Source organism: Leptonychotes weddellii, chromosome 2 (assembly GCF_054177405.1).
Source record: "Leptonychotes weddellii isolate Sample4059 chromosome 2, ASM5417740v2, whole genome shotgun sequence".
In the NCBI taxonomy this organism is placed as follows: Eukaryota; Metazoa; Chordata; class Mammalia; order Carnivora; family Phocidae; genus Leptonychotes; species Leptonychotes weddellii.
The window spans coordinates 89,508,703-89,522,655 of NC_138370.1; the positions used below are offsets into that span (position 1 = coordinate 89,508,703).

Below are 13,953 nucleotides of genomic sequence, written 5' to 3' on the forward strand. Positions count from 1 at the left end.
GAAAATTGATAGAAAACCTTTCAAAAAGATTAATGATCATGGAAGAAATGACTGATTTTTTTGCTCAAGAGTTTTCACCAATCTTCAATTCAGATAAGTTCCAAGTTATATAAATTGTTTCAGAGTGAGAAAAAGATGAAGATCTTTTCATTCATTTAATGAGGCTAATATAAATTGATTTCAAGACTAGACAGTCTAAGTACACACACACACACACACACAGAAAACTATACCCCGTCTAATGAAGCTATATACAAAAATTTAAATAAAATATTAGCAAATTTAATTGAATGGTGTATTTAAACAAATTTAAAATGGGAGTCTATTGCAAGAATAAAAGAATGGTTCATAGTGAGGTATTCAATTAATGTATTCCAGTGTGTCATCTATAAATGAAAATAAATATGATCAGTTAGTAATGGTGTAAAGTTATATTTTAAAAATCATCATTCCTTCCTTATATCTATTAGGAAGCTTAGAATACCTTGGCTTTATATCATAGTCATCAAATAGGAACAAAACAAGGGTGCCTGCTATTACTGCATTGACTCAGTACTGTCTGAAGATCCAACTATCATTAAGCATTGAGGTATCAGTATTGAAAAGGAAGTCAGAATTGTTACATGGATAATAAGGTATTCCACCTCAATAACACAAGAGAATCGATGGGAAAGACACTAGAACTAGTGTTGATTTATGTAATCATGTAAATATAAATATGTTTAAAAGGTAATAGCTCCTATAAGCTAGGTAAAAAATAAAAAGAAAAAAGTATTATTTAGGTGGTACAAAAACAAACAAACAAAAAACCAAACAAAGAAATGACTAGGAATAATCACAAGAATTGTGACCTATGTGAAAAAAAGTAAATCTTTACTAAAGGTAGAAGAGCTAATAAATAAAACACCACAATGCTGAGTGGGAAGACAAAATAGAAATTAATCTATCCATTAAATGCTGGCCTCATAAAAATCTTTTATTTTTCTTGGTGTATTTGGGGGGGTGGTGGGGAGAGAGACTTGATTTCTGGGTTCATCTGAAATCACATCCCTGTGGTATTGGCACAGGAACAGGCAAGAAGTCAATGGCACTAACTGCACCAGGGGTTAGCAACCTTGGTTGTACAATTAAAATAACGCTGAGAGTTAAAAAAAAAATATTACCCATGCCCAGCCCCATTCCTGTGGATTCTACTTTAATTGACGTTAGGTGGGTTCAGGTTTTGCTATATTTTAAAAGTTTCCAGAGGTAATTTAAATGTGTGGCCAAGGTTGGGGACCAGGAAATGGCTTATGTACATGTAATTATGATAAATAATTAAATTAAAAAGCCTTTCAAATCAGTAGGAAAGGTTATTAGGACAATAAACTTAGGGACAAAAATCAAGCTAGATCCTTTACTAACACTAAACGGAAAAAATTCCAGACAGAAAAATGATACACAAAATAAAACAGAAAAAACTCTGTTCTTTAAATAATCACATTTTAATTATATGTATTTGCTTTCCAAAGACTTGCCCTGTATTCGGCAATATATATTCAGAACCTTAAAAAAATGTTTATACCTGTTGAACAAAAATTCTACTTCTGGAAAGAAATCTAAGCTATCCACAAAGACTTGTATTTAACTGTATATCTATAATTGTAAAAAGTCTTGAATTTTAAAAGTAAATGTGCAGCAGTAGGGAAAAAAAAAACTCTAATTTTTCTATGTTAAAGTTTTTCTTTTAAGGAGATTTTATTTATTTTGAGAGAGCGAGCGAGCACGTGAGCGTGCATGTGTGGGGCGGTGGGGGCTTGTGCAGAGGCAGAGGGAAAGAGAATCTCAAGAAGACTCCATGATGAGTGCAGAGTCTGAGGTGGGGCTCGATCTCAGGACCCTGAGATCATGAACTGAAATCAAGAGTCAGGCACTTACTGGACTGAGCCACCCAGGAGCCCCTATGTTAAAGTTTGATGCAGAACTTCCTGAATAGGAATCATGTAGGGCTTATTAAAAAAATAGATTGCTAAGTCCCGCTGGTGACACACTCAACTCAGAATCAACCCAAGTGGCCTTTTAAGTACTCTGAAATTTGAGATCCACTAATGTGTACAATGAATTTTTTTTAACTAGTAAAAATTATAGTTAGTATTTTCCCCATAAATATGTACAGGAAGGGAATATACCCAAATGCTAGCAGTGTGTTGTTGAGTAGAAAAAAGTATTTTTTATACTTTTATTTTGTAAATTTGATATAATAAGCATTTATTACTTCTATAATTAATACATAGGTTTCATATTAAAAAAGATTTACTCTAAGGGTACCATTAAGAGTCATCTGTTTGGGCACAGGGTTCTTCCATGACTGTAAAAATTTATAATGGGTTATATCTTACTTTTATTTGCAATTTATTTCAGAGTAGCAGTTACTAGTTAGCTGTACCAGTTTTGAAGTAAATGAGCTGCCAACCATAAGCATGTGAGGCCAGGTCTCATCACTGAAGAGAGTCATTCAAATGAATTTCTCAGAGAATTCATATCAATAAATGACTTTGCTAGAGTTCCTGCATAAGTATAAGGAAATTATAATAACTTTATCTTAGTTAAGTAGAATATATTTTGATGTGAGAAATCTGGTCCAAATTGTCATTTTTAATGAGTTTCTTTTAATTTAAAACCTGTCTTTTGCCTGTTTTTCTCTTGGGTTGTTAGGTTTTTTTTAAAAAAAAATTTAATGAATTTTGAGAATTCTTTTTTTTTTGTATGATAGTCCCCTCTATTGGATGTATTCACCAACAAATATATTTATAAGTATGTATTACAAATATATGCATCAACCTTTTATCTTTTACCTTTCCTTAGGGTGGTTTTTAGTGAAGTAGCGTTCTTAATTCTTATTGAGTTTATTAGTCCTTTAATTTTAAAGTATATCATCTATGTCTTGTTTAATAAGTCTTTCCCTAACTTGAGGTTATAAGGATAATTTCCCTGTAATTCAGAATTTAAAACTTTGCCATTAATTTATCAGGAGTTGAGTTTTGAATATGGCCATTAGTTTGAAATACTTCATTAAAAAAGCTTTTGTATTTGGATATTTAAAAAGAAGTACTGTGTAATTAAAAACAAACAACAACAACAAACATACCAAAATAAGTCTTCCTTCTATTTGTGATCCTGGGTTTTGTCTTTCTCTGTTAAAAATTAGACTTTTTTTACTTCTAAAGTAGGCTTTGAAATTTTTAGCTCCCTAGGCTATTATTTAACCTCATAATTTTGTTGGCAGTTTTAACCAACTTTAAAAGAGTGTTATGCTCTATAAGAACACTTTGAGATGATTTTTTTCCTGCTTAAACTAGAGTTTAAGACTATCATGAATTTCTGACATGCGATTAAATGTAACTTTCTCAACAGAAGCTAAATGAGAGGCAAACTAACTGATGCAATAAGGACGCTCTGGGGTAGGAAGGCAGAGAAAGTATAGTTATTACCTCTTTTAAGCTTTTTTTTTTGACAGAGTCATGAAGTAAATATTTTTTAGCACACATAGATGCACATTTTAATATTTAAGAGTTAATCAAATGAGACTGTCGTGATGTATTCAAATGTACGATCGTCTGGTTCTCCACATCCTCAAGAATGCTCTGTTCCCAGGGGCCCTGCCAGAGCAAGAACCATGGCTTATTTTGGGGAAGGAAAAGGACCCATCCATGTGGATAATGTGAAGTGCACAGGAAACGAGAGGTCCCTGGCTGACTGCATCAAACAAGATATTGGGAGACATAACTGTCGCCACAGTGAAGATGCAGGAGTCATTTGTGATTATTTTAGCAAGAAGGCAATAGGTAACAGTAACAAAGGTAAGTCATCTACTGGGGCCTATACAAGTCAAAGAGTAATTTTCACTTCATTAGTATAAGCAGTACTTTGATGACAAAAATCTCCTTCCATAAGACTCTATATAATCTGCGTTCATGTTTAGAGGCAGTGGTTCCTGACAAACTTGACTGGATGGGGCTTACATGGGCAGCAGAGTTCAGGGACAGGAGTGGATTTACAGGATTTGGCATCATGCCCTTTTGACATTCTCAGCCGTTTCTGTACCATTCTCTGGATGTAATAAAACTGTCAATCTTGTTGGTATCCTTGAAGACTTAGAATTGACATTTACTTCATAAAAAGAAAGAAAAAATGAATTTTTTTAAAGGGGGTGAGGGTGGGGAGAGGCAGAGGGAGAGAGAGAATCTCAAGCAGGCTCCATGCTCAGTGTGGAGACCAATGTCGGGCTCGATCCTAACCACCCTGAGATCATGACCTGAACCGAAATCAAGAGAGGCTTAACTGACTGCGCCACCCAGGCACTCCCCAAGAAATGAAAATTTAAAGATGAATCACAGAAAGGAACTTCCACTCTTACTAATATTTTAAACAACCAGGGTAAATTTAAAAGTAATTGCAAAAAGAAAATTATCTTTTGTAGAGTTTATTCTCTGAAATTTAAAAACATTAAGGAAAATGAGAAATAATCTTCCAGTATAATACAGTAATAGATGTTTTATACTTAGAAAAGTCCTTGAAAGCTGAGAGTAACTTTTATGAAACAACTACTGTTTTAAGTGAATAAAAAAGTAGCTATTTTGTAGAAAACTATGGTTACATTTTATGAAAAGAAAAATCACCTCTTTATGTGTATTGAAAGTTCATAGTTTTGATGCACTGGACTTTCTGAAAATTAGGTGTCTATATTTGAGCATTCTCATTTGCTAACATCTTTTAATTGCTAAAGACAATGCAAAAATAAATTGGATGCTGTTAATATGATTCTTCACTGTCTGAGGAGCTTCCCAGCTTATCAAATCATATTATATATTTAATATTATTAAATAGTATACTTATATATAAGTATTAATTATACCTTAACTTTTAAATTCCCTTCAATAATTTAAACTACAGTTAAAAATTGAATATATAATTCTTTGTATTACGTCAAATTTCTGAAGCAGTAGAAAAACATAAAAATTCAGTAATTGTACAATGTTTTTACTATATTCCTATGTAAACCTACTTTAAAGTATGAAATACCATATTTATTTCATTATTTATACATTTGTTTTTATAAATTCCTAGAGTTGTAGCAACACGTACTTGATACCTTTCTATGGTTCCAATGCTACCATACCTCAAATAAAAAGATTCTGTCTTAGACCAGCTGGATTACTGAATCTGGCTTATTAACCTATTGATTTTGTATTGAAGTTCAAGACCTAGTGACTTCTTTTTGTTTTTCTTTTTTTTAAAGATTTTATTTATATACTGTAGAGAGACCACAAGTGGGGGAGGGAGAGGGACAAGCAGACTTGGCGCTGAGTGCGGAGCCCAATTTGGGTCTCCATCTCATGACTGTAGTCATGACCTGAGCCAAAATCAAGAGTCCCCCGATGAACAAACTGACCCACCCATGCACCTCCCTAATGACTTCTATAAGGGGATTCAAACTCAGGCCATTGGTTATTGGTCATCTGATGGGATCCTTTTATAAATGAACTTCATTTTGCTTTCTAATTTTTTTTTTTTTTGGAACAGTGGATTTTACAGCTTTAAATAGATTTTACATTTTTGCAACCTGGTGCCTTTCCCCAGGATGATGTAAACTTTCAGTTTTGCTTGCTCAATATTAATTGCATCATTCTTTATTTTGGTATTATATATATTGACTGACTCAGGGCATGTTTTTCTAATATCTTATAATTTGCTGTGTCATATAGAGGACTCATATCCTAAGAGATGAGAATTAAAGTTAGACAGCATGCCTCTGAGATCATTTGCCAAATTAATGATCTTGGTATACACATTGTTGAACCTCTTTCTTTCTTTTTTTTTTTTTAAGATTTTATTTATTTATTTGTGAGAGAGAGAATGAGAGAGAGCACATGAGAGGGGGGAGGGTCAGAGGGAGAAGCAGACTCCCTGCCGAGCAGGGAGCCCGATGCGGGACTCGATCCAGGGACTCCGGGATCATGACCTGAGCCGAAGGCAGTCGCTTAACCAACTGAGCCACCCAGGCGCCCTGTTGAACCTCTTTCTGAAGAAATAACTAGTGCTGATTCCCTACTGAGCTCCCTTCTACCTGAATATAATGGGAGAATATTAGTGTTGACTAGATTTTCATGGTCTTGGTGCAATTCCCAGCCTTCTCTTCTTACACAGATAGAAAAACAGTATCTATCAATACTTTATATCATATACTTAACCAAGGAACCAAAATACTCCTATAGACATTCTCCTCCTTTCTAAAATTATTTTTGAAATAGTCATACTTTTATTTTCTTTTGTACACCACTTTTTCATATATTTTAATTCTTCTTTTTTTATGCTCTTGATCGAGTCTGTTATCTTGGGAAGTTTGACTGTATCCCCTTAAATACCTCTTAGACTGCTTAGTAAACCCTTTCCATAAATTACTATGCTATATGAGTAAATGTAAATGTGAATTTAGATCAGAATCCTATTCTGGGAATATGCTTTGCTCCTTTAAGTTACATTTTTGTAGACATGGCTTGGCAATGTTGTGTATGAAAAGCAAGTAATTTAGACCAGTATCGCCTTTGCAGTTCTCTTGCTTTAACATTCCTGGATCCAAAACAATCTCTGAAATCAGCAGAGGAGGAGATGTAGGTACCTATAGGATGATGTAATGGGCAGGGTCCAAGCTGAATATGGGAAACTTCCTCAAGTTCCTGATCTGCTTGTGAATTCTTGGTTAATTGAGAAGACTTTTAATTTTTATTATAAGAAAAAGTATCCTATAATTTGAGGAGAGAAACATTTTGGAATAGAGAAGGAAGCAGCAGGAGAATGTGTCACGTGTGTCTTTACCCCACTATGAGCAATATGGTAGTCTGATTAATAACCTCTTGTCTGCTTCAGAATCCCTCTCGTCTGTTTGTGGTTTGAGATTACTGCACCGTCGGCAGAAGCGGATCATTGGTGGGAAAAATTCTTTAAGGTAAAAGGTCTTTCAGAGGAGATTTTCCATATTACAGAATTATTTATATACATACAGTGTTACAAATTGGGGTTTTTCTACTATTATGTAAGGGATTTATTTTACTTATTTAATTTTCTAAATTAAATACAGATTACACGGAGAATTTCACATTTTTTTGACCTACCTTTACTTTATATAGACCATGTTCTTAGATCGCTACCTTCTGATTTATAAGATAGATACATTGCTGAAAAGTTATGTGGCAGAAACTAATTTAACAGGAGGTCTGAAAAAATATATATAACTACACAATTCGTTTAATTTAGAATATATTTGTTTTAGACTAGACTCTTTTAATATAATTTTTTTTATTTGTTGCATTTACTCATGGAAAATCAGCACTTTGCTTATTAAATACTTCTTTAGGCTGCCTAGGTGAGGTAGTGGGGAGAAAAAATACGCTTCAAACAATGAAGTATAAAGAAGACTCAACTTGATTCCACGAACGTCAGAGATAGGTGGGATGCATACAAATACCTATGAGCAAATCTTCAATGTGGCCTGCTCAGAGTTCTAGGAGCACCATTTTCAAAGTTGGAAGGGATTTTTACATCCGAGGGTCCCTTTTATACTGCTTTTCTTCCACCTGCAAGCCTTCCGAGTCATTGTTTTAATGGATGCTTTTCTTTGCTTTTTCTACCTTATATGGACTGAAGTGGCTTACTTTCTTCTTAGGGGTGGTTGGCCTTGGCAAGTGTCCCTCCGGCTAAAGTCATCCCATGGAGATGGCAGGCTCCTTTGTGGAGCCACGCTCCTGAGTAGCTGCTGGGTCCTTACAGCAGCACACTGCTTCAAGAGGTACGTGTCCACCTTTCCAGACGACTCAGTTGGGCTCTTACTTGCCAGTTCTTCCGATCCCTTCCTTCTCTGTAGTATACTGGAAACTTGGGGTGACAGAGCCAGGCTACCAGTCTTCCTTATCTGTGCCAACGGCACTGTGGAAGTGGGGAAGGGAAGGGAAGGAGCAAAGAGAGCCCTCAGGAAGCTACTGCGGTATTAAAGCAAACTCTAGGGAGCAGAGAAGATGTGTTTGGGGAGGGGAGGCAGCTATGTTAGTGCTTCCCTCAAGAACATATCTGAAGAGGGCGCCTGGGTGGCTCAGTCCATTAAGTGTCTGCCTTCGGCTCAGGTCATGATCTCAGGGTCCTGGGAGTGAGCCCCGCATTGGGCTCCCTGCTCAGCGGAGCAGGGATCATGTTTCTCCCTCTCCCTTTGCTTGTGCTCTCTCTCTGTGTCAAATAAATAAATAAAATCTTTTTTTTAAAAAAAGAACATATCTTGAGGGTGAAATCATATCCCAGTAGACCTAGAAGAGACCTCAGATTATCTAGTTATAAACACTAAGAATAGGGAGTGCAATTTTTATTGTTTTTGATCTTTTGGGTCTTCTTGGAGTTTTGTGCCTTTTGTGCGTTTTAAATTCCTCTGTTTGCACCTTCTAGAAAGTCAGGTTGCATCCTGATTATTTCCTCATGTCCCATTTTATCAGTCCAATTGAAGTCTTCCCAATTCAGAGGGGACGCCACGCAGAGAAAATCAGTGTGCCACAGTCACACTGCTCATGGGAGCAGTGCCTGCACTAGAACCTGGATCTCCTTTCTTCTTGTCCTGTGCTCTTTTGTGGGCCTGGCTCATGGCCATTTCCTCAGTGTGAACTTTAGTATTTCAAAATGTATACCAATCCTTGGCAAAATATTGATAATTAATGAAGCAAGGTGATGAGTACAGGAGTCTCTTGAAAGAGACCTTTTTCATACTTGAAAATGGTCATAATAAAAAGTCTTATGTAAAATGTGTAACATGTCACTGAGAAATTCTAACAAGCAAAAATTTGTTTTATATTTTTCCTTATGTGATATCATAAGGCTTCACTGTATATTTGTAATTTATCCATACAGATTTTGTTCACTTTATCCACCATGTGAATCTTAACTCCTATTGTAAGATTACATCACAGCTTATTTATTCCCCTACTAATGGAGAGTTGGGTGGTTTCCATTCTCTCACTATGAAAAAACAATGCAGTAGTACATATCCATTCTGTGTTTCATTGGGTACATATATGTGGGAGCATTTTGCTAGAGTATGGCACATTTCAATTTCACTTGGCCCTACTAATTTCCTTTCTAGAGTAATTATATCCGTTTATATCTTGGCAAAGTGTAAGTCCCTCTTTACTCAAATTCCCACCTCAACTTGATACTATCAATAGTCTTAATTTTTGCCAGTCTTAGACTTTTTGGATTTCTTTTTAATTCCATTTCCCTGATTAGTGTCTTCCTCTTTCATGAATTCTTTGTTTATATCCTTAGCTTATTTTTCTGTTGGATTGTCTTTTTGTAATTGATTTAAAAAATTTGTTCTGTGTACATAGTCTATGTTGTTATGTGTTACAAATACTTTTCTCAATCAGGGGTATGTCCTGTTACTTGTTTAAGATCTTTTTCTTATAAAGCTTTTTTAATTTTAATATGTTTAAGGTGTGTCAATTTTTTAAGTTTGATAAAAATTTTTATATTTTATTTAAAAAATACTTTCCTCGTCCTACATGATGAAGAAATTATCTTAGTTTTTCACTAAGAAAATTTACAATTTTGCCTGTCATGTTTAGGTTTTTAATCTGTTTACAGTTTTTTTTGTATGTATGGTATGAGAAAGGAACCTAACTTTATACTTTCATGGATAGTTAGTTTACCAGCACTTTTTACTGAACATTATATTCTTTATGCAATGATTTATCACAACTATGTTGTATGCCAAGTGCAGAGTCTGAGGTGTGGGGCTTGATCCCACGACCCTGAGATCATGACCTGAGCTGAAACCAAGAGTTAGACACTTAACCACTTAACTGACTGAGCCACCCAGGCACCCCAGGGCACCATTTTTAAAGTGTGGTCTTTCTACCACAATATTAGATACATTCAGCTTGTTAAAAATCCAGATTCCTGGGCCTCTATTCCAGATCTACTGAATCTTTGGAGCCAAGCCTCAGAAGTTGGCATTTTTGTCAAGCATCTCTGATGATTCTTATGAACACTAATGGTTAAGACCCACATAGGGACGCCTGGGTGGCTCCGTTGGTTAAGCGTCTGCCTTCAGCTCAGGTCATGATCCCAGGGTCCTGGGATCGAGTTCTGCATCGGGCTCCCTAGTCAGTGGGGAGTCTGCTTCTCCCTCTGCCTTCCGCTCCCCCTCCTTGTGCTGACAAATAAATGAATAAAATCTTAAAAAAAAAAAAAAAGACCCACTTGCCCGGTGGGTAAAATAGAATATGATCTGGATGTTTGAAGAATGATGATGAGGAAGAATATATTGGAGTTGACAGGATACTTATCCATGTCCTATTTGACATATTAATCGCTGAGCTGAAAAAGACACCGATGGTAAATTAATTATATTTTTGGATGCCAGGAGATTTGGGAGGGGACACATGTTGGAGACAGGATCCATGATGGCAAAAGATCTTGATATGCTGATTCTAACAAGCAATGTGGAATAGGGAGGAAGTCAAATGCTGACTTTAGTTCCAGGAAACTTGGCTTAAGTGTTGCACAAGTGAAAAGACCTTATGAGTTTTAGAGTCCTGCAACCTTCATACAAGTCAGTGATGTAATGCAGTTGCCCACAGAGTTAATCAGTTGTGGGCAGCACTGACAGAAAGGAGCAAGACAGCAGCGATGAGCCTTGCTACTCTGTGCTCAAGCTATTGTCAGAGGCAAAAGTATTGTCACTATCAGAACTGTGCTCAGTTCTGGGTGCCACATCATGAAAAAAATGACATGGTACACCAAGGAAGGCAAACAGACAGGGGAGGTTTTGTGGAATTGGATTAGATTTGTTACCTGTTGCTTCAGGTACCACAGATGTTAATGGGAGAAAAGATAATTTTCTTTTTAACATAAAGAGTTGTTTATTTTTTATTTCTTTAACACTAGGACCATTCAAAGATGAATGGGCTGTATGTGGGAGGAAGAGTAAGTTCTGTTATGAAGTGTGTTCAAGCTTAGAGGTTGGATTCATGTACTGGTAGAGGCTGAAGGTGGATAATGCTAATGTTGAGAGCATAGTGGTGAAAAAACATGAGACATATTTGAACAGTGGCAGTTATTAGTTAAGATAGTGATCTGGAGTTCTGGTAGTAGACTTAACAGTAGAGAATCAGGAAAGGCCTGGAATGCCAGGATAGTGAATTTCTGTTTCATTCACTAGGTGGTGGGAAACCACTGAAGTTTTTGAGCCTTGAAATGTGATCTAAGAGTTTTAGGAGATGAGTCATTTGGAGATATACAGGATAAATCTGAGGAGGTAAAGCAAAATTATTAATCCAGGGGTCTCTGAATGAGCTTCAAATTATATGAAAAGTCTTTGCATACATGCTTCCGGAATGACTCAAATTGGTCCATGTTACCAAGTGATTAAGACTCACTATGGTTGGAACTAGGGGGAGACTGATTACAAGGCTATTATAATAGAGACATAAGGTAGAAAAGGAGGGAAAGAAGGTAGAGCCGCTGTGACTGAAATCAGTAGGACTTGGTACTGTGTAACAAAAGACTTGGATCTGGCCATTGAGACCAAGGTCACAGTTCTCCTCCAGTTTTGACTGTTTAATTTGTGGAAATTATGGAAATTATTTAGCCTGTTGGAGCCTCAGTTTTCCCACCCGTAAAATGAAGGCAGTAACATTCCATGGTGAGGAACAAATGATCTGCTAAGCATCTGAAAGTATTTTATAAACTGTAAAATTCAAAACAAATATTGGCTATTATTATGTTGGGGTTCAAAAAAAGGGAATCAGAGATTATTATTATCAAAAGTAGGAAATTCAGGATGATTTTAATCCACTGACTACCGGAGAAGAAGAAGGTAGGAAATTACAGAAAACCTGGAGAAACCTGTCTTAGGGCTTAGAGTTTGGGCAAAATAACTCTGGAGGTTCAGTTTAGATTATCCTCCTCTTGATTAAGATACCTTGTCTTTCAGGTCTCTGTTAAAAGTTATAGACTTCAGGGTTCAAGGATTAAAGTTTTGAAGTAGGGAAATTACCCAAAAATTCTACTTGAGGTTGAAAACTTTAATCTGAATTTTGGGTTCCCTGGAAGGTCTTTTTCTTTTTCTTTTCTTTTCAGTACATGTTTGGGTTTGTTTGTTTACATGTCATTATTTCTGCCCCGGCATGCTCCTTCTAGATTCCTGCTTAAAGTCAGTAACCATCTCACTTCTGTTTATAAACTGAGTGTCTAGTATATTACTTGGCACAGAGGAGATATTCCTAAATGGTTGTTGCATGATGAAAGTGGGGGGGGGCTCAGTTGCCAGATAGTGGATCTATTTAAGAATGTTGGACTCTTTAGAGGATGGTGGTATTTTAAACCTAGATCAACAGATAATTCCTTCCATATGTCATTTCTGAATTTCTTCCCTTTATCTGCTCAGTATAAGATAAAGACAGTTGATTGAAAAGCAGAGGAGCAGATTATGATATGCAGCATTTTGATGTGCTGTAGATATAATGCAAGATTCTTTTAATGTGTGTAGGGAGATAATTGTTTTGCAAATGTCTTTTATATCCATCTGACTTGGCCTGTAACCTTTACCAGATTTCATAGACTTCCTTTTTTACAGTGCCTAAGGAGGCTACAGCTCACATCTTTATTGCAGTAAGCCTATTAAAAAGCTAAGGTCACTCACTAGTGATTCAGAATAAGCTCCCAATTTTGTTTTTTTCTCGGTTCAGGGACTTTGTGTTAAAATAGCCCTCCTTTAATCATCAGAAGCTCTGAAATTTGCAAAAATCAATTTCCTTTGGAATTACAGGGAGACTGCCCTGTAGAAGCAGGATCATCAGGTTCTGAGAGGTTATCTTCCTTATAGATTTCTTGGGAGTCTAATTTATTATTTTTTTAAAAGATATTATTTGAGAGAGAAAAAGAGTGAGTGAGTGGGAGGGGGAGAGAGAATCTGAAGCAGACACCATGCTGAGTGCAGAGCCTGATGCAGGGCTTGATCCCAGGACTGTGAGATCATAACCTGAGCTGAAACCAAGAATTGGATGCTTAACCAACTGAGCCACCCAGGTGTTCCTTGGGAGTCCAATTCAAGGTCTACTGGTCGGGGACCTAAATTTCATATTTTGAAATTAGCTCTCACTCCCTTTTTTTATTTATATCTCCACTGCTTTAACTACTGGACTTCTGTATGTGCTCTATAATGGTTTCTTGTTCATCAGGCCTTCCTTGGTGCCTAATTCTTGCAGTGATGATATAGGCCAGTGTTCTTAAACAGCTATTTGTGAATAAGGCATACAGTGCTATTACCATCTGTGTTATTTTATACTGTAGGATGACAGCTTTTTATGTTTATTTGTTTTGCCTTTATAGTCATTCTTTTATATAATCCTCATGTCAGAATAATCTAAGAATGATGGCCTGGGAGGTTGAGATCAGAATGCAGTTACTTCAGATCCACTATCCTGTCATATTCATTTTATATAGTCTCTTTACATGATAAGTGTACTTTATTGTAAGGCTGACAGAGTTTCTCCATCAAATTCTAATTTGTTTGTAACTTTCACATGTGCTGTGTCCCAAACACTTTTTTATGCCAACATAATTAGGGTAACTGAGGTAATTGGTGAATCACCATTTGTAGACCTTCTATCTCATTTTTCACATTTTTCCTAGTGTTACTGCAATGCAGACTTTGGAATGCAATATCCTGTTGGCGTTTTGAAGTGGAAACTTGGAATAAATCAAGTTTTTTGTAGTCCCTATAAACTTACATAATATAAATTATTTGCTTTTGGTATTTTCTACTCTAAACTGTATCATGAAATGACCCTCTCTCTATTGTGGTGCAGCAATATAATTGAGAGAAAAATTCATGAATATTACACTAACTCCTTTTAGTTGCTTATTCTGGTAACA

The 13,953-nt window shown here is 36.0% G+C and overlaps 1 protein-coding gene across 2 annotated transcripts in view; it reads left to right on the top strand.

The window, feature by feature from the left end:
- The window catches only part of PRSS12 (serine protease 12), a 74,698-nt gene that overhangs the window by 48,798 nt on the left and 11,947 nt on the right, over positions 1-13,953 (top strand). For both annotated transcript variants that reach the window (XM_081812936.1, XM_006743946.3), the window contains exons 9-11: positions 3,634-3,839; positions 6,907-6,985; positions 7,703-7,825. In XM_081812936.1, the coding sequence (XP_081669062.1) occupies positions 3,634-3,839; positions 6,907-6,985; positions 7,703-7,825 (408 nt within the window). The remainder of the gene's footprint in view (positions 1-3,633; positions 3,840-6,906; positions 6,986-7,702; positions 7,826-13,953) is intronic.